Raw genomic sequence first — 21,950 nt, 5'->3', positions numbered from 1 at the left:
CTTTAATGTCCTGCCTTGGTTTGGTGCAAAATTCCATGACATCCAAACACTCATGTTCCACTTCATTTTCATCAACTATTTCAGAATCAGGCAGTAATGTAGAAGGATTCAGATTTAAACACCTCGAAATAGAAACATTATCTGCTCCCAGTATGATTTTCTCATACTTTGTCAATCTGCTGCTTGTCAAATGTTGAGTTTTACCTCTTGTCAATAATATTTCAACTGAATGAGGCACAAAAACTTTCACAGGAAATCCCATTATGATTCCCTCGCTCTGCTCAAGACTGACACTTGTAGCTGCAACTGCTTTTAAACAACCTGGTAATGCTTTTGCAATGGGATCAAGAACTGCAGAAAAATATGCAATGGGCTTCTTTAGATTCCCATGTCTCTGGATTAACACAGACAATGCACATCCTTCTCTCTCACTGCAATACAGTTCAAAATCTTTCTCATAATTCGGCATGCCCAAAGCAGGAGCTTGACATAAGCTCTTTTTCAGGTTCTCAAAAGATTCCATCTCAGCCTCATTGAGAATAATTGGATCTTTCACATCAGATCTTGTCAGTCTCTGTAGTGGTTTCGCAATTACTGAAAATCCACGTATCCATTGTCGACAGTAGCCAACCATTCCCAAAAACATTCGAACCTGTCTCTGTGTTCTGGGTGGTTGCATTGCTTGAATCATTTTAATTCTCTCAACTGTCACCTGTCTTTTTCCCTTTGCAATTCTGTGACCAAGATATTTCACCTCTTGTTTGCAAAACTGTAATTTTGCTGGAGACACTTTATGTCTCTCATCTGCAAGATGATTCAAAAGTGTTATTGTGTCTGTCACACAATTCTCTCTCGTTTTAGCAGCTATCAACAGATCGTCAATATACTGCACCAACGTAGACCTACCAGGTAAGTCTAAATTCTCCAGAGATCTTTTCAACAGCTCATTAAAGATAGAAGGACTCTCTGTATACCCCTGTGGGATTCTACACCATGCGAGGGTCCTACTCTGGAATCTGAAAGCAAAAATTTCCTGACTATCTGGATGTAGAGGAACAGTAAAGAATGCATTGCAAAGATCAATGACAGTATACCATTCAGCATCATGTGGAATCTGATACAAAATCACTGCTGGGTTTGGAACTACAGGACAACATGGAACCACGATTTGATTAACTTTTCTTAAATCCTGAACTATCCGATACGTTCCATTCGACTTTTTAATTCCCATAATCGGTGAATTACAAGAGCTACTCTCAATTTCTTTTAAGACACCTTGTTTAATGAATTTGTCAATCACAGGTATGACTCCCTCAATTGTCTCTGCTTTCATTTTGTATTGAGGTATATTAGGAAACTCTATACCCTGCTTCAGTGTAATTTTGACTGGATCGACATGTTTCATCAGACCCATCTCATTCCCAGTCAAATCCCAAATTTCAGACTTTACTGTTTCTTTGAGTTCTTCTGGCAGATTTTCTTTTTCAAATGTCGGAAACAATTTTGTTTCCTCTGTTTCCATTAATATCATTGTCAATCTGTACAAGCCATCTTCTTCCATTGTTTGTAATTCAACTCCTTCAGGAGAACAATATATTCTGCAATTCATTTTACACAATATATCTCTGCCCAATAGATTCACCGGACTACTGTTACAAACCACAAATCTGTGTTTGTCTTTGAAATTTCCAATTTCAACTGGTACTGGATCAGTCAAATCAGTCCTGATTTGTTGATTACTTACTCCTACTACTTGGATGGTATCCCCAGAGAGAGGTAGGTTTTCAATTTCCACTGATCTAACAGTAGAACGGGTAGCACCAGTGTCCACTAGAAAAGTGATGTCTACATCATTAACTTTCCCATTTACAAATGGACCAGACTGGTCAACCTCAAGAGTGGCTCCAACAACACACTCTTCCTCCTCTCTCGGGCACCGTCAGTAACAATCATCAGAATCACTCTCCTGTCCTTCTGTTAACAAAAACTGTTGTGCGGTATTTTGCACTCTCTGCCTTTTCGGTTTTATTACCTGATCTTCTCCTTGAAATCCCACACCTACATTATATTTCTGTGTTCCCCCACAATTTGGAAACGGTGCCTGAGGCAATTGATTCTGACGGTTATTCACCTGATTCACCTGTTGCTGATTTACCTGTTGCTGCAACTGTCGTTGAAGACTCAATTCGTTTAAACTCTGTTGCAACTGTAGCTGTTGCTGCAGGTCAACATCATTCTGCATCTGTGGATTTAATAATGGGCTTTTTAAATTTCTAGGCGGTTTCTTACACTCGTCTTTCCAGTGTCCAATTTCGCCACAATTAAAACAAGGTAATCTTTGTTTCAACTCTTCAATTTTTGGATAAAATTTTCTCACAAAAGTATTATTTTTAAACTTTCCTTGCCCTTGGTTCGGATTTGTAGTTTGCACAAAATTAGTGTTTTTATTACCAAGACTGGCAATCTGTTGCTCAGCCACCTTTACCTGAGCCCACATGGCTTTTTCCTTGAGCTTCTTTTGTCTGACCTCCAGCTCATCACTGCAGTATTTTGCCTTTCTCAAAATGTCATCAACAGATAGTGCTTGCCATCCGACAATACTATTCCTGATCATATCTGCGATTTCTGGTTTTAAACCATAAACAAATCTGTAGACGAAATGACTCATATCCTTCTCGTCTAATTTTTCATAGCCACTGTATTGTTTAAAAATCAACAGTAACCTTTCATAAAACGAATGAACTGATTCTTTTGTTTCCTGGTTTGTTCTTTCTATTTTAACCCAATCAACCTCTTTTGGTGGAATTTTGCTTTTCAACCAGTAAATCACTTTTTCGATGAAATCCATTACAAGAGGATTTGGAGCACCTGTTTCTTTATTTCGATCCGGTTCCGTTTTTGGCCAACTTATGGATATTTTACATTCTGTCCAAAGATCTGATGGGACAACTATATCAAAAAATCCATCCAGATCAATCCACAGAACTTTTGAGACTTTGATAAACCTATCCACCTGCCTATACCACTCCACTGGCTTTTCCCTCAGTTTCGGAAAATCATTTGTGAACAGTAGTATGTCTTGTCTTGACCATGGGACATGAACATATCCTCCACCTGCAATCTCTCTCATTGGAAATTGTTTTGACAATTTTTCCAATTTCTCATCTTCCTTCTTTTTAGTCCATTTTACTCTCCACTTATTCAGTTCTCCTAATTTTTTAATGTACACAATCAGATCTTTTATATGCATTATTCTTCCCATAGAATTCAAACTTTCAATATCACTTTCTGAAAAGTCTAATCTGTAATGTTTTGCAAAATTCTTCTGCCTGCTCACATCAATTTCTAGTTCAGCTGCCAGTTCTTCCAACTGGTCATATTTGTTTTTCGTTTTCCATTGCATACTCTTGCAAATGAACAGTAGTTCATCATCTCGATAATAATTTAGACTGTCAGGACCGATGGTACCAATTATTAATTCCTCAATATTTGCTTTTAATTTTGCAACATCAAGTTTAGGTTTGGTCACCCTAACTTCAGGACTCTCAGCATCAGATTCTGCACCCATCGGTGTTTTTGGAGATAAATCCTCATTAAAAGTTAAACCAGGCATTCTCGATCTTGAAGAGTTTATTTCAGATAAATCTGAATAAAATTTTTCAGCAACCTTCTGGATTTCTGCATTTAAAGGAACAGTTAACCCTGTCTTATTAGTTTCTCTTTGTTCAAAAACAGGCTGAACAGGACCAATAGTTACTGGAACTGTCACAGCTCCCATGCTTTTTGTTATTTGTCGAATTAATTCTTCTTTTGATCGTAAATACTCAGAAGAATCAACAGCCTCAACATTTCTTGTTTCTCTCACATAATTTTTGGGAGCTTCCCTTGCTCTTGGAGTCGCTGAAAAATATCTACCCTCATTACGGACATTTTCAAATTCTGGTCTTTTTGGAGTTTCAACAATTTCACAATTATTTGGATAAAGTTTCGGAGCTTTATTCATTGGAGGTGCACTTGGTGAAGTTTCTGTAGAAACCACCGGAGTAGACCATGACCTAGGAGGTCTAAAAGGCTGATTCCTTTTATCTGTAGTGTATATTTCTTCTAAAACTGCATCTTCCGATTCACTTTCTAAAGGAGCACTATTTCTTTTTTCAGTTTCTTTTCCAGCAGGAGAACCTGAAACCATTTCTCTAATTACAAAAGTCCCTCGCTCATGTTTCCCTGTCTCCACATTCGCATCCTGTCTTCATGTGACTCTCTCTTCCAACTTGGAGGTTTAGAAGATCTTTTAATTCCACTTGCTTCCCTTTGTAATTGGTACATTTCATCTTCCCACTCAACTAAAGCCTCAAATTGAGTTGGTCTCGGCTTGGGTTTAGGAGCATTCATTTTCTCTCACAAATTTCTCAAAACCTTTACATTAAATGAACCATCATAAGGCCATGCTAAAACACCGTCATCTTTTGTATATTGTTTCCAAGCGTCAAACCACAAAACAGTATGATAACCATATTCACCTTCCATATACGCTGCAGGTGTTTTATACTTATGAAGTAATTTACCACCTCGCGTTTCAATTTTCTTGTCAGGCGATATAAAATTTTTAATTTTCTGAAACAACGTTGGCTTTTTCTCAACGTGTTTAAAATGATAACTCATCTTTACGAGTTATTTCCAATTAACAAAATTGTTCGTAAAATATTTCCGGGATGTTCCGCTAAAACAACCAATCCGTGCGCGAAACACACCAACAGGCCAATGAGGGTTGAGCTACGTCACTTTTCTACTCAACCAATAAAAATGAAGATTTTCTGAAGAACCAATCGGCTTACAGTTCGTCAGAGACTCAAGAACCAATCAGAGCACAGCTTGTGACGTATGTCACCCAATCCCAGCGCGGCTCTGTGACATACACAGCAGCTGCGGTTTCTCGTTTCTCACTCCTTGCGCTTACCCCTCCTTCACAAAATCTTTTCACAGCGCCATTTTGAGAACACTTTCTCGGTTAAAATTAATTTTTAACAATGACAATAAGGACTCATCTGACTGTTTCTCTAATTAGGATAGCTTGCATGCATTCAAGTATTCACAACTTGGAATAGTCGACGCTATTCTCATAGAATAATTTTCAATTGCCAGTAGAGCAACTTTTACTCTACCCTTCTATCGAGTAAAATATGAACTCATTTCCCTCTGAACGCACAACTAAGTGACTGTTCGAAAGTTTCACTTGAACATACCTTACAAAACAATCACTCACTTTCACACGGAAAAATCCCTAACTTCAAACACACATGAAATCCGTACAGGACTCTCACCTGTTTATAGAAATCATGCACCGTTAGCAAAATAATGCCGTTATCCTTACAGGACTCTCACCTGTTTCTAGATATAAAACATGTACCCCTACAGGACTCTCACCTGTTTATAGGTAATCATATACCGACGTTACCCTACCCTTCACTCAAGCTCGAATATAACTAATACTCTTATCACAGTGAGTTTTACAACAGGCGCTTTGTCCCTATTCTCATGCTGCTCTAATTTCTTAGAAAACCCTCACTAAACAAGATTCACGCCTAACCCTAAAACTGTGTTGCACGACCACAACACGGTGTTGCACGACCACAACACGTGATACATGACGATATCACTTGTGATACACGACGATATCACAAACAGATCAGATGTCTTGCGTGACTACCTTCTCATCACACAATCTGTACCGGTACAATTCACGTATAGCACGAAAACTAACTCAACATATGTTAAACATCGATCCTATTTCTATACCATAACATATCAATAACACCTTAGTTACCCCTAGCAACGCCTTGGTTACCCTTAGCAACCATCAATTTCTGCTACCAGAGAATTGATCCAGCGGCCTATAGGAAATATGCCATAACCAATGCTACCCAACTCTATAACCTGCTACCTAAAATATTACTCTAACTCATGGACCCATTAATCAAACATGACATATTTGACCTACTGAATCAGGTGATCAAATTAAATCTATATACACCTTATTCACAAACTATATACACATTATATACAACCGCGGTAAATGTTGACGTCATTTGAACAAAACCTAACTATTTAAATGACCACCATGGCGATGGCATCTAGCTAATAGTAACCTACGCTTCTGAATAACCAAGACCAGCTTGTTTCAAAAGTAAGATTTTATTAACTAATTGTAGATAATTCAAAATATAATTTTATAAATGCAATTTTATTAGCAATATAGTAAGCATGTTTGCAAAATATCATGAGAAAATATAGTTTAAGCAAGGAAATATAAGTTTAGCATTTCTAAAACCTAAGTCCCTAACTGAGCTAAATAAAATGGAAATAAAGTAAAGTTCTTGGAGGATTCTTACGTGCTCCACGCAAAGTCCATCAGCACGACACCCTCATCGGAAAGTCAGAAAGCAGCCGCCAGCCCATCCCCAGGGCATGGACTTTTTATACCTTTCTATGCTAGCTAATCTAAGTAAAGGAACATTTTCTGCAAATAACGATGTCTCATTGGACGAAGGGTGACAAGTGACATGTCACCTACATTTCAAAACTTCCATTCGGTCATATTCTTTGGGACCATTGTCTTTCTTGTACGAGTTCCAAAGCTTCCTTGGTTTGCAACAATTTGAACAAGAGGTCTTACTGACTCCATTGCACTTCCGCGGATGCCAAGTTAATAAAAAGTGTTCTTTTCTACCGGTTTCTGACCTTGGCCACGTCCGCCAGAATGATGACAACACATCATCTTTGCTGAATGAATGCATTTTTGATGGAAAGCTTTTTCTTTCTCAGAGACATCTCGTGCTCCTTGCAGAATTAAATTCATCGTTTAGCAAACTCGAGCAAACTAGGCCCAAAAGCAGGCAACTTATTTTTCTAGTATAAAACAAACACAAGAAAAGTATTAATGTAAGAATTGTCATTTATTCTGTATCCACCCTTCATTTACTAATTGATTAACCCACCCAATTAGTCTAACGTTACCTGGCATCAAGCAACATATAAGCAGCATTTTATATCTACCAGTCTTCATGAATCCATGAAACCTTATGTGCACCTAGAATAGTAGAAATGACATCACATAGACAAGGAAAGCAAAATAAGCTCATGCTCTTTTAAATCTGCTGCAGTTTAGTAATGACAAAACGAAAACGACACATTAATTTATTATTTTTGCACGAACAAAAGATGCAACATTTATGCACGTTTATGAGCACACGTGTTACCATCCCCATGTGTAAAGTTTAATCTAGGTTGTGTTAGCAAAACACACCACAAAACGTTAATAATATTATTTATGTTATGGAAATGTGACTTCACGAGTTTAAACAGAATTCTGTTTTCTATCTCGCTCCATCACTGTCACTGCACCTTTATGAATAAGCAGTGACGACGCAAATAGCTCTGCCTTTTCAATTGTCTATGGAGACTTAAATATAAAGGAGGAATGCTTGTTGACATAGAAACAATAGAATCACAGCATGAGTTTTTCAAAGGTTTTTCTGTTATAATAAATGAAACTTATAGGAAAAGTAGCAAACGTTTAAATAAATTCAGTAAAGTGTAAATATATTTACATAATAATGTGGGCATTGTAACTGTATACATTATGTTATTGTTAATAAGAAATGCATATAGCAGTCTATGTGGAAAATGGACTTTCTAATTTGAAGTGGAAAGAGCATCTTGAGGTAGATATTGAAAGTATGTTTGCCAGATTGAGTAAAAAGTGGGTAGCACAATTGTAGAAGTTGTCCATGACTTAGTTCCACACACGAGTGGCTGACTCAGAACGGGGGCGAATGGATTTAAAAATAAAAAGAAACATGTACTTTTCCTCCGTCGCAGCCACTGCCCTACTCCTCTTCTCTGTCCTCTTCGTCTGCACTGGCAGCACCAGAAGCAGACTCTCTCAGCCAATCTGCTGCATCATGATTGGCCAGAGTATCCAGCATCCTGTCTGGCCACATAGGAGCACATGAAGGTTTGGCCAGCCAAAGGCAAGCCCGTCCGTGACCCAACTGCGACCGGCGCAAGGGACCCTGGTTCTCCGACCACCCACCACTATGACTCAGCTGAACTCCTCGCACTTAACCCCGGAAAGAACAGCAACTGCCAGCTGTCTACGCCGAACAACAGCCACGGCCAGTTCTCCTGCCGACAATCCTTCACCCCCCCGGCTGCCGCACATGTGCCGGATGCCACCACTCCTAAGCCCTGAGGTACATCCTCCTCAACGTGCGCTCCCTGCACAGACATGCTTTGGAGATCTGGCACCTCCTCGACACCCTCTCACTAGACGTCACCTTCCTCATGGAAAACTGGACCAACCCCACCTCCGTCCAACAAGATACAGAGGAAGGACCGCCCCGACCGGCCAGGAGGAGGACTCGTCATAGCACCCAAAAACTCCCTCTGACTCACGACCTCCAGCACGAGTGACTCACCGCCCACCACCGAACACCTCCATTTCCATTTCCAGATCCAGACCAACCCCAGAACGACCCTACGCAGCACCCTCGCCTACAGAACCCCCGGACCTTGAACCGTGTTCACCACCACCATCGCTGACCGCATTGCACCACACGCCATCGCCTCCAAGGACGACAGGCTCATCGGAGACCTCAACTTCCACCTCGACAACCTCAGCGACCCCAACTCCTCCACCCTCCTGGACAACCTCGCCAACCTCGGACTAAATCAACTTGTTACCACCCCCACCCACAAGGCAGGACACACCCTCAACCCCATCTTAGCTGGAGGTAATAACATCCACTTCAGCCACACCATACAACGTCCCTGGACAGACCACTACTACGTACACTTCCATGCCGACAAAACCACTGCCTCCATACCTGCACCCCACCCTCTGCGAAGGAACTGGAGCAAGGTCACAGAGGATCACCTCAATTCCACCCTCAACAGCAATGCCCCCCTACTTTGACCGATACCATAGAACTTCACAGATGGATCACCAACTGCACAGACAAGCTCGCCCCCTCCACAACCCCTACAGACAGTGCCCCAGGAAGGCCACCTGGTTCACCACCGACCTCCATGAATCCAGACGCACCTGCAGACATCTCGAGAAGAACTGGAGAAAAAGCAAAACTTTGGAAGATCACACCGCTTACAGGAATGCCATGACAGAATACCACCAATTCATCAGACCCACCAAAAAGACATTCCGAAACATAATCCACGCCAACGCCAGCAACTCCAAGGAACACTTCAGCATCATTCAGGAATTCACCAAGCCCCCCAGCGAAGCCACAGACATTACACCCTCACAGGTCCATTGCAACAAACCCGGCACCTACCTCCACCTGAAAATAAGAACCCTCTACAACAACTTCAATGAACAGACTCCAGGCACCGCCGAAGACACAGTATCGACCATGAAAGGCATCCACTCAGGAGCCCAAATGGACCCCTGCCCTCCGCACATCTTCCGCAGAGCCACCACCTCCATTGCACCTGAACTAAGATGCACCGTCATTGCCACCTTCAAAGCTGGCACCTTCCCCGATGACTAGAAACGTGCAGAAGTCAAGCCCCTCCTGAAGAAACCCTCACCAGATCCAACGGACCTGAAGAACTACCGACCCGTCTTTCTCCTCCCTTTGGCGGCCAAAGTCACCAAGAAGATCATCAACAGCCAACTAACGAAATTCATCAAAGGAAACTCCATCCTCGACCCCTCCCAATCAGGATTCCACAGCAACCACAGCACAGAGACCGCCCTTCTCACCACCACAGATGACATCGCACCCCCCTCAACCAAGGCCACACCGCGGCCCTGATCCTACTTGACCTCTCTACAGCCTTCAACACCATCTCCCACTGCACTCTCACCACCAGACTCCATGACGCCGCATTCAGGGAACCGCCCTCGAATGGATCCGCTCCTTCCTCACCAGCAGAACTCAAAGAGTCAGACTTCCACCTTTCCCCTCCAAACCCACAGAGATCAACTGCGGAGTAACCCAGGGATCGTCACTCAGCCCCACGCTCTTCAACATCTACATAGTCCCTCCCGCCGCCATCGTCAGACAGCATGGACTCAGCATAGTATCCTGCGCTGACGACACCCAGCTCGTCCTCTCCCTCAATAAGGACCCCCTCACCACCAGACTCAGATTCCAGGAAGAAATGAAGGACATCGCTTCTTGGATGAGCAGCAGCTGCTTGTAGCTTAGCTCGGAGAAGACAGAAGTCCTCGTCCTCGTCCTCGAACCCTTCCTCACCATGACCCAACAGATTAATGCCCTCGCCTCTACCTGTTTCAGCACCCTCCGCATCCTTTGCAAGTCATTCAAACAGATGCCCCTGAATCAAGAAACACCACAGTCAGACTTGTCCTCGGCATCCCCAGACACGAACACATCAGCCAACACCTGCAGGACCTCCACTGGCTCCCCATCGAGAAGAGGGTAACCTTCAAGATACTCACCCATGCCTACAAATGCCTCCAATATCTCAACAAAAGAATCTCCTTCCACATTCCCAAGAGAAACCTCAGTTCCTTCTATTTCACGCTCACCAAAACCCCACGCATCAACAGAGCCAGAAAAGGTGAAAGAGCCTTCTCCTACCTTACAGCAAAGACCTGGAACAAGCTCCCAATCAACATCAGATGCACTCCCACTCTGCACATCTTCACGAAGACCCTCAAGACCTGGCTTTTTGACTGACCGGAGCTGCACTCCTCCCTCGCCCCACCCCTAGCACCTTGAAACTCTTATGGGTGAGTAGCACGCTTCACAATTCCCTGATTGATTGATTAAATGCAGATGCATGTCATGTACATTACTGAGTGGGTGGCTTTTACACTACAGTCAGGCAACTTGCTACATATGAAACATTCTTCATCAACTCCATTTTTAACAAGCAAGAAAAGGCTAAATATGCATATAGGAAAGAGAACCAGTGAATCTACTTATCCCCACATAAGGTAATAGTGCCTGAGGAGAAGGGGGGCTGCAAGACACTAAAACAGAAACTTGTAAGTACTCACACTAAGTCCCAACAATGGGACCAAAATTCAGGAACTATCAATGCTGTGCATATGCTGCACAAATGGGCAAAATGGCCCAATGTGTATAAAAAGGCGGGATGCACGGATCCAGCCTCACTGGGAAGTATATGCTTCTCTCAACCCCCGCAGCCTCCGGATGCCCATCACTGCTGTACCATTGGATCCATGCATTTGGGTCCTTATACATATTTTGCCATGCAGCATATTATCCTGCGTGCTACATTTACTGTTACTTTACATGCCACTGGTGAACTGCCACACACACCGAAGGATGGGCTTTTATGCTATTTAATGAACATATGATAAAGTCTCTTTAATAATTAAAAAAAATGTTTTTTGCTTATTGGAAAGTTGACATATTTTCCGAGTTTTATTTTAGTATGGTAATGCTCACACTTGTTTCAGGCAACCTCTGTGCACTTCCGTACTCAAAGAGGTTTTAAAAAATGTTTTTGATGTGGAGAGCTGGTGCGAGGCGTGGAGTGCTACTCCCCCAGGCATATTATTTTTTTTTAATATAGAGGGAAGTGAAACCGGCTGACGACACTCTAAGGTGCGGTGCATCTGTGTGCAAAGTAATTTGAGGGTGTTAGACATGTACTACAGAGGTTGCCTTCTGATCAGATCCACACCGTGATGGTTGAATGGGTTATAGAGTAAGACAGTGAGCATGTCACTGGTCATAGTTATGTTCACATTCCTAATACTTGAGCTGCCAAAACAAAAGCAATATTTACAAGATCCCGGAATCTTTGGCTGGGGCAGAAGATGTGCACGCCTGTCCCCTGTGCTTACTGGAGAAATGAACTCCAGTGCGCTCTTGGGAAACTGGAGCGCACTGAATATTAATATTAATGAGCCACTAGAATTATGCTGATTGTCTCTGTGCCAGCGAGGACTGTGGTGATCACAAGTTCGTAAGTCCAGTGTACCACTGGATGCAGCGGGTGACCTCCTGTGCGGTTGTATATTAGTATAAAGACCACTTTTTCTATTCAGCTGTAAAACAGACTGCGAGAATATTCACATTAAATTGTTACATATTTACCCTTATTTAAAGGGAGACATACCTGTGTAAATTATTTTTCTGAATGTATAGATACACATATATACATGTATATATGTATGTATGTATGCCTATTTATAGGAGATAAAGACTGTAGAATTGATTGCTGCTACCAATAACGCAAAAACACCTAAACATATTAGCGGCACGTTTTATGTGAGCCTGTTATTGTTACACTGCATCTGACAGGCAGCGCATTTGACCGCCCCTAATGAAACTCTCAGAGAAATGCTGTTATTTTTCCTATAATGGGAAAGTAACCTCAATTCGACCCCTTTAATTACAGCCGGTCTTGTAGGCAGCGCATGCGCACTGCCTAGGGTTCATTCAAAAAAGAATGGCCTCTGGTGCATCACAATGCCTGGACTGTGCAGCATATGCCACATGTCCCGTGCTCTCCATGCCAATGGAGTCGAGCTATCCTGGCTGATGAGGGCTGAAAGCCCGAAACCGGTCCTAAGATGGTTGTTTCCAGTCCCGGGAGGACCTGGCCTGGCAGTTTGGGCTGGCCTGTTCCCATTGGGCGCAGGGTCAAGACTGATTTGCATATGGCTGGGTCCAAACTGGAATGGCATGGTGAGGAAAAAAACGATGGATTTAGGGCCAGATCTCTGTACTGAGGTGAATGCATGACATTGTTCTGAGAGAATATATCGGGGCACAAAAAAAGAGAGCGATTGGGCCAATCACACTTAGCAGCTTTCATCCCAGGAATAAAAATAAAAAATCATTTAAAAGAACAAGTGGTGAGACAGAAATGTTCAGGGAAGCAATGGATGAGATAAATAGAGTGGGTGGAGAGTGTGTAATAGTCACATAGAGAGAGCACAGGAGCCAGGGCCCTCCTCATGATTTTATTTTTAAGACAATTAATTTTAAAAAGGGTGTTAATATCAGAGGGACGTGTTCATGAAGATAAACTTACACTTTTGTGTGAGTTTATGTTTTCTTTGGAATTCACAAACTACAAGTTAATAGTAAGTTTATGACTGAGGAGACTCCGCAGTCATGCAGAGAACTCCGCAGATAAAAAGATACAGCAGATAATTCCACACATGAAAAGACAGGCCTGTCTGATATTTTTATATGCGGAGTTCTCTGCTCTGAATGTGGAGTCTCCACAGTCGTAAAATTAGTATTAACTCATACATATACACAAAAGTGCAAGTTTACCTTTGTGAATCAGGCCCAATGTGTTTGCAGACAATTTAGTTTAGGTAGTTCACATCTACAAAATGCCCTGGACTGATACCAGTGCTGAGGAACAACCCCTAATGTCAATACCTAAAGCCAGCTGAACCACAGTACCCAGTAGCTGAAATGGACTATTGAAATCCGCCTTTCTGAGACGCGCGAGCGCGTCAACCAAGATGGCCGCCGCCACCGGAGCTCCGTGATTACTACGGCCCGAATTTCCCTATAACGACGAATTTTGTGTCAGGAAGTTGGCGAAAATAGCGGCGCTTGCATGTACATACTATTTCCTACCTGTGGAGTGAATTTTGGACGATTTCCTCCGACGGAAGTGTTCTTCGTTGCTCCATGGTTCCTGCTCCCAGCCTCACCTGCAGGTACTACCGGCTTTGAGTGCCTGGGGGTGGAGTAATATTTCTGATAGACCCTGGCTTGGGCCTAGCCACGCCTACAGTCCAATTTAGCTGCTGCACCTGTAGCTTTGAAGAGATCTTTGGTGTTTTCCCTACTAATTACATAATTTTCCTCACATTTTGAGGTTGTTTTCTCCTTTCTTAGTATTCTTGCATATTGTGGAGAATTTTTTCACCTCACAATGGATTCTAAGAACTCAACTACTAATAAAATGAAGCAGCAGGTTTCTCCTCCTCCAACCAAATCTAAGGTGGTAGAATCCTCAGAACCTTCTATGGCGCTTATTTTGGAGGAAATTAAAGCATTACGTCTGAATACTGATACTATTGCCTCAGAAGTCAAAAACGTCCGTAAAGATATGGCATCTATGTCAATGAAGGTTTCTGACAATACCATCAAAATTCAAGATAATAAAAATAAACTTGACGAGTTCACACCTTTAATGGCCAAAATAGTTCCAATGCATACTCACCTGTTGGACATGGAAAATCGTAATAGGCAATACAACCTTCGTATTTTTAATTTGCCTGAGGATGTTGAAGGGACAAATTGTCGATTATATCTTGAATCTCTTCTGCCTGGTCTTTTGAATATTAAATTTGCAGAAAAATTTGAAATTGATAAAGCCCACAGAGTTCCCTCACATCGGAATCCTGGACAAACTAAACCCAGGCAGATGATATTCAAGGTCCTGCGTCATCATCATCTGGTTCTCATTCGGAAGGCTGCGAGAGAAATTCCTTCATTATTGGAGAATGGAACCAAAATCTTTATTCACCAGGATTTTGCTAAAGAAACAGTGGCTATTCGTAAAGACTTTTCTGCCCTTCGTCCACAGCTGAGAAGCCTTGGATTTAAATATGGACTTTTTGATCCTTCTACGATGCTTGTGTGGAAAGACAATGTCTCCAAATCTTTCCAGCGACCTGAAGATCTTCGGCTGTTTCTTGACCAGCAAGCTCCTCCATCTATGGACACTCATGATCCTAATACATGAGTTAGTTTAGTCTGACTTCACTTGTCACATCTTTGCATATTCTTATATTCATGGGCTTCAACGGTTCCTGGCCATGCTTGTGAGACGTATGTGCGTTTCCCTGCTTCTATTTATGTTTCTTGTTTGTTCATTCCTCTGTCTTTTCTGTTCTTCCACTTCATATTTTCCTTATAGAGTTACTCCTTTAACTTGGCTACTTCTACCTTCTTCTTGTTCTGATTACTTTCTCTCCTTCCTTCTAAGTCCTAATGGCTAATATTCATAATATTAAAATTGTTTCTCTTAATGTAAAGGGTTTGAGACATCCAATTAAGCGTACGAAAATTCTAGATTATCTAGGTAGTTGCAAAGCCGACATTTGTTTTGTTCAAGAAACTCATGTGGAAGATAAGATCCTACAGTACATGAATAAAAAATGGGTAGATACAATTGTCTCCTCACCTGCCAAAGGTAAGAAAAATGGGGTCGCTATTTTCTTTGCTAAAAGATTGCATTGCCAAATTCTCAGTACGATTTCAGATTCTGAAGGGAGATTTATTATAGTTAAAATCAAAATTCATGATTCTATTTTCTTTTTGTTTAATATTTACGGCCCTACAGTGGATGATCCAGTATTTTGGGCTACTATTACTACTGAAGTTTTAAAGTGAGGAAAAGTTCCATTGATTGTTGGTGGGGATTTTAATGTTATTGCTGACCCATTGTTACATAGGTTATCTACCACTCGATTTCGACCATCCAAGGTTTTCCATGCCTTCAAAGCTTTTATTCAGACCACCAAATTAGCTGATATTTGGAGATTACACTTTCCCACTGGTAAAGATTTTTCTTTTTTCTCCAACCCTCATAATTCCCATTCCAGAATTGATTATTTTTTCCTTTCCCCTTCTCTTATTCAATCGGCAACTAATCCTATCATTGATACCACTGACATCTCAGACCATGCCTTGATTTCTTTTATTTTGAATGTTTCGTCCACTTTTGCTAAACAAACTAGATAGCGTATGAATACTAGCGTTGTTCTTAACGACACTCATAAGCCTAAATTATTACAGGCAATTCAGGATTACTTTCTGTTTAATCCTGAAGACTCCACGTCTATAGTAAATAGATGGGATGCGTTTAAAGCTTACATCAGGGGCTCTACAATTTCTATTATGGCTCATGAGAATAAACAATTTAACATCTAGCATCAAACTTCTAGAGAAGCAAATGGCCAAATTTGAACGTTTATTCATTACTTCCAATGATTCTCAATATAAACTTAAACTGCAAAAACTTAGATATGAGTTTAATGCTATCCTACTAGTACTAGGGCTGGGGTCCAACTTTCTAAATCCATTGCTAGATTTCGTTTTAATTCCAATAGGTCTGGAAAACTCCTCGCAAATTATCTGCGTATTAAAAGGGATAAAACACAAATTACTTTCATTCGAGGCCCTCAAGGTAAAGTAGCACTTTCTCATAATGATATTGTTCAGGAATTTTTACACTTTTACTCCGACTTATATAACAAACCAGATCTTTGTGATAATTCTTTAATTGATATATTTTTAAACTCATGTCATTTACCTCACATTTCTCCTTCAGACAGACTTGGGTTAGATTTACCGATTACTAATGATGAGATCCTGAATGCCATCAAATCACTCCCAAAGAATAAATCTCCAGGTCCTGATGGCATCCCTGCTGAATTTTATAAAGAATTCCAATCTCATCTATTGCCTCATTTACATCAAATTTTTTGACATTTTGGCTCATCAGGTACCATTTCGGGCTCTTTTGCAGACGCCTTAATTATTGTGCTCCCTCAACCTGATAAAGATCCTACCCTCGTCTCTAATTACCGTCCCGTTTCTTTAATTAATCAAGATTGTAAACTATATGCTAAAATCCTTGCCTCTAGATTAGCCCCTATCCTCCATTCCATTATTCACCCAGATCAATCTGGTTTTATGAAGAATAGATATTCCGCTAACAATACTAGAACTTTATTACACGTCATTGAGCAAAGTTCTGCACTCCTTGTCCCCGCTGGTGTTATGGCTTTGGATGCAGAAAAAGCCTTTGATAAAATCCATTGGCAGTTTTTATTTAAAACTTTATTGTCTTTTAATTTTGGTCCCTCTTTTATTCGTATGATTTCGGCTTTATATCATGCTCCCACTGCCCGATTGTTTATTAACGGTCACATTTCTACTCAATTTTCCCTTTTTAGAGGCACACGTCAGGGATGTCCCCTCTCCCCTCTCTTATTTTTATTAGGAATAGAGCCATTTCTTAATTACATACGTAGTTGTGATGATATTCAGGGTATCACCATCAAAGATGTTACTGTTAAAACTTTAGCATATGCTGATGATGTGTTGATGGTATAAATTAAATGTTAGTAAAACTGAATTTTTTCCTTTAAATATGCTTTGTACTTCCGATATGTTACCTTCACCTGATATTGTTTGGCAAAAAACTAAGTTGAAATACCTTGGCATATTATTTTCATCCTCCTTACATGCTACGTTAAAATTAAACTGTAATTTTATAACGGAATTTGTCAAACAGAAAACTTCTAAATGGTCTTCTCTTCATCTTTCCTGGTGGGGGAGACTGGAGTCTATAAAAATGAATATTGCCCCAAAAATATTGTATTCCCTTGCCATGATCCCCACTCAATTCCCGCTCCAATTTTATAAAGATATTGATAAACTATTGTCCACATTTCTTTGGAATAATAAACCTCCTCGTATTGCTTATAAAAAATTGAAGATTCCTAAATGTCAAGCAGGTTTTGCTCTCCCTGATTTTTATCTGTACCATAAGGCCTTTATTTTAAAACAGAGTTCATTGTGGTTTAATATTTCACCTGTTATCCAGCCTCCTATCTGGTTTCATATCGAGAAATCACTTGTTAAACCTTTTCCACTACCCTCCCTGTTAACCATGTCTCATACTTCTAAGGTTGTACATTACTCGTCCATAATCAAATCATCTAGCTTAATTCTTAATGATTTGGATTCTAATTTTGCCTCTCCTTTACTTTCTACGGTACATTTGTCACTATGGCATAGTGCTTTAATTAAATTAAATAGAAATGTCACTTTTTGGTCCTCATGGATCGCCAAAGGCATTTTCTATCTTAAAGATATTTTTTCTGATGGTGCATTTATTCCTTTTACTCAACTCCAATTACACTTCAACTTACCAAAATCCGATTTGTTAAAATACCAGTCTTTGTGTAATTCCATTTTAGACTCCTTCCCAAATGGTATTCATCTACATTTTCAACTGATTTTTTAATTTACCTCAATACTGTTTCTGCATCTTCTAAAGCAGTTTCTGTATTTTATAAAAAACTTACCTCTTCATTGGGCACCAACATTAATGTAATTTAAACTTTTTGGAATGCTGAACTTTCCATTTCTTTAGCTGATGACTCTTGGTCATTAATTTGGACCAATAGTATTTCTGGATGGTTGCCAGTATCACTTTATCAAACTAATGCATACATTTTGTTTAATTCTTTATGGACTCCACTCCGTTTATTTCGTGCTAAATTACTACCATCTGATATCTGTTGGCACTGTAAATTGTCTCCTGGATCTTTACGTCACATGTTATTTGATTGTCCTGTTATTATGAAATTTTGGTCCGAAGTTTGGAATGTTATATTGAAAATTCTGCCTGTTTCTGATGTGCTTTCTTTTAAATTATTCATTTGCAAATCAGTAGTTTTAGCACATCCTCTTGATGTTGCTGAGGCAAAGTTGTTTAATTTTTTGATTTCAGCTGCGTTAAAATCAATTACTTTTTGTTGGAAGGATGCTACTTCTCTTTCAGTTTATGCTTGGTGGTCTTGGATTATCTTTACAAGAAGAGGTGCTCAATTATCGTTACAAGGTGTTCATCATAATTCTATACATTTTCAATCTTTTTAGTCTCCTATTGATTCATATTTAAAGTTATGACTCATGTTATACATTGTTATAATCTTATTTATTAATTATTATATTCTTTTTTAGCTTATTATTGGTAACTCTATTTATTAACTTTGTTATGCTATGAAATGTTCTACTTCCTTCCCCTCCCTCCTTCCTCTCCTGTTTTTGATTTCTCCTTTGATTGACTATTGCGTAATGTATTGCACCTTTTTGTGACCGATTATTTATATTTGCTCTTGATCAATTGCTTGTAATTTATTGATATGACTTTTTTTTCTGTTTTGTCCCCTTGTGTCTTTCCTCTGCAAAAAATTCAATAAAATCATTTTGAACATAAAAAAAGAAATCCGCCTTTCTGGATATGAATATATGTAATGTTGAGTGTATGTTGTGTGTTCTGTGTTGTGTGGTATGTGACGACGTTAGCTCTCTGCATACCGCTTAAGCTGTCTGTAAAAGAGACCTAAAAAGCAATTTCACAAACTAAACTAAAGAAAACACCCCTCAGTAGATGAACATATCTCAATGTTGCATCAATTAAATTAATTGATGCGATGGCAAATCTATATATTTTATAAGTAACAGTCACATTCAATCAAGGACTGGCAACAGTGATGAAAGATATGACAGCCAGTGGTGGAGTTCATTCACAATCTCTATGTTACACAAGCTTTGTGAGACAACTGAAGCTGTCTCTTCCAGATCTAAATAGTAAGCATGCAAAGAAAATGAGCATGAGAGATGATGCGCTGCACATTATCGTAAAATGAAATTAACAAAGTGTTTTCTCCTCGTCAAGCTTGCAATGTGATCTCCCAGACGCCCAGTGGAAGATTTACAATGGTGATCCCTCATCAGCACCGAAACTGCAGTTTCTCCATAATATACCCTGTGGTGATCAAAATCTCTGACGTGACTCTTGGTCACTTGAGTGACCTGCAGCTAAAGGTTAGTTCACCATTTCGTTACTGATTTGCAAACATATTATTCCCGTTGGTTTTCAATGCATTACAGCATTTACGCAACCACCGTTCTTTATATAAATTAGCATCTCATGGGTGCAAATCTACGCAGTGGTGTAGCAAGACCATTTGCTGCCTGTGGTGGTCCCTGAGATTTCTGCCCACAACAGCCACAGGAAAGAGTAGGGGGGAGAAGGGGGTGCTGGTGGAGCCTATGCTTGCTGCCCAATGGCCGCAGGTAAGACCAGGGGGGTTTTGCCACCACCAAAACTCGTGCCGCTTGGGAAGGACCACTCCCGACCCTCATCTTGCTACACCACTGAGTATACAGCTTTCTGTGCTTCTTACAATATATTCCTTGATTGCTTCAGGAAATTTTGGATTAATTTGGAGGGTGTAGTTGTAGTTAGATGTTTGTACAAATATGTGTGTTGGTGTTTTTTTTCCTAGCTGATAACATATTTTCAAGATGTTTACAAAGATGTTTTGTCAAGCTTGTATTGCTGAAAAATGAATCTATATAATGTGGGTTCTGTATATACAATTGGTTAGCATGAAATCTGCTCTGCCTCTTGACAGACCCTATAAACCCATTACTGAAGGATCTCTATTTCCTATAGGTTAGGATCAGGTCTTTAGCTCAAGTGGAATTTGAGCAAAACAAGCTAATCAGGTACCCACACACAAGTATATTTGATCAAAGACATGTCTGCCTCTACTACTCAAGAAAATTATCCGCTACCACTCTTGGACAGCGTGAGTCGAATGTGCTCCAGCTATCACTATAATTTAGCAAAAACACATTTTGGTCCTTGGTAACCCTCCTACTGTTTCAGACTTTTAGATCATCAGTCTATTCAGTCGCTTGAAAAGTGGAATTTCACTGAGCAAGAAAGCAAGAGCCAATTAACAGTAAGCTCGTCCCTGCATTGGCTAGCCTCAGTAGTATCTTGATTGGCTGTCCCTGTCAGAGGGAGCATAGATGCTATGATTCTGTCTACCTCTTCCTCTGTGTAGGTGAGGCCTGTCACCTCAGCCATTTTGATGGTTTTACTGCCTGTGTAACTTGCACTATGTGGGAATGATCACCAGGAAGGTCAGCACACGCATCGTGGGACACCATAGCAGCATCAGATGCAAACGATCTAATACAAAAATGACTACACATTTCCTTGAAAAACAGCATACCCCGAATGACATGAGGTGGGTGGTCCTTGAAACTATGCAGAATCAAACACAAATGGACAAAAAATTGTTTAAAAAGGAACAACGCTGGGTTTACAAATTACGTTCAGATACCCATGGCCTTAATGATGACATACCAAGGGGACAATTCAAGTTATGATCAGAACATTTGAATATCTTTGACCCCCTGCTGTCCAGTAATCCAACTTCTAGGAGTTTTGGGTCCTTAAACATGGCATAAAAAATAGCTTTTTCCTAGTTGAGTTGCCAAAAATAAAACACATTTTGGAAAATTTCCATAATTTTCTAAATTTGCTTTTAATACTTGGAGAAACCCCCTAAAATATATTTGTTTTAAAATACGAGTTACTTCAACCAGGTTAGCACCATCAGAAGGGATCAATAAACTCAAAAGATGGCCGCCGCCAACTTACTATGGAATTCCACCCATGAAACACAGTCTTTTAGTTACTTTGACTAAAAATCCTAAATCACATATTTAAGATGTGTCCAGGAAAGAGGTCTCCACAAAATAGTTATTTGGTAAAAACGAGCGTTGTACACAGTATTACCGCGAATAGAAAGTGGCGGAATACCCTCAAGATGGCCGCCGCTATTTCCATTTGTTCAAAATCAACCGCGAGTGGTCTAAGCCTAGTGCGATGACAATGCGGAAATACAAGTACTGAAGCAACAACCGGACGCACACTCTCTAACATGCGGTCCCGAGGTTGCAGTGTAGGTGAATCAACCTGAGTATCTTGATACCAAGTGAGTGCCCTTTTGAACCCCCACAGGCGCTGACAAACAGCGGACTGCAGCCGTCACCGCTTGCTTTTCTGTAGCATAACCGGCCCCTAACACAGCAATACTTTTCTCTCATTTTCGTTCTCAAATACCACATTGAAGGGATACCATCAACTCTCCACGTCCATGGGGCAAAGTTAGGTCCCCATCCATGTATGTAGCAGTCTGTCGTTTTACATGTGTTGTGTGTGTATGTTTTATCAATGAGTGATTTTCACAGTGTTCATAGACACCTTTTTTTAAATACACGCCATTTGGTCTTCTTTTTTTCAAGCATGGACAAAGGTGCAGACAACTTCACATTCTGTGTCTTATGTGTGTA

At 40.4% G+C, this 21,950-nt stretch overlaps 1 protein-coding gene across 1 annotated transcript in view; it reads left to right on the top strand.

The window, feature by feature from the left end:
• Window positions 1–21,950, top strand: part of CRHBP (corticotropin releasing hormone binding protein) — a 133,180-nt gene that overhangs the window by 77,114 nt on the left and 34,116 nt on the right. Inside the window, exon 5 of the mRNA XM_078677767.1 lies at window positions 19,474–19,622. Within this exon, the coding sequence (XP_078533893.1) occupies window positions 19,474–19,622 (149 nt within the window). The remainder of the gene's footprint in view (window positions 1–19,473; window positions 19,623–21,950) is intronic.

The sequence above is a fragment of the Lissotriton helveticus genome, chromosome 2_1, assembly GCF_964261635.1.
Source record: "Lissotriton helveticus chromosome 2_1, aLisHel1.1, whole genome shotgun sequence".
Lineage (NCBI taxonomy): Eukaryota > Metazoa > Chordata > Amphibia > Caudata > Salamandridae > Lissotriton > Lissotriton helveticus.
The sequence above is the reverse complement of the archived record's forward strand: the minus strand, read 5'-3'. Positions and strand labels throughout refer to the sequence as shown.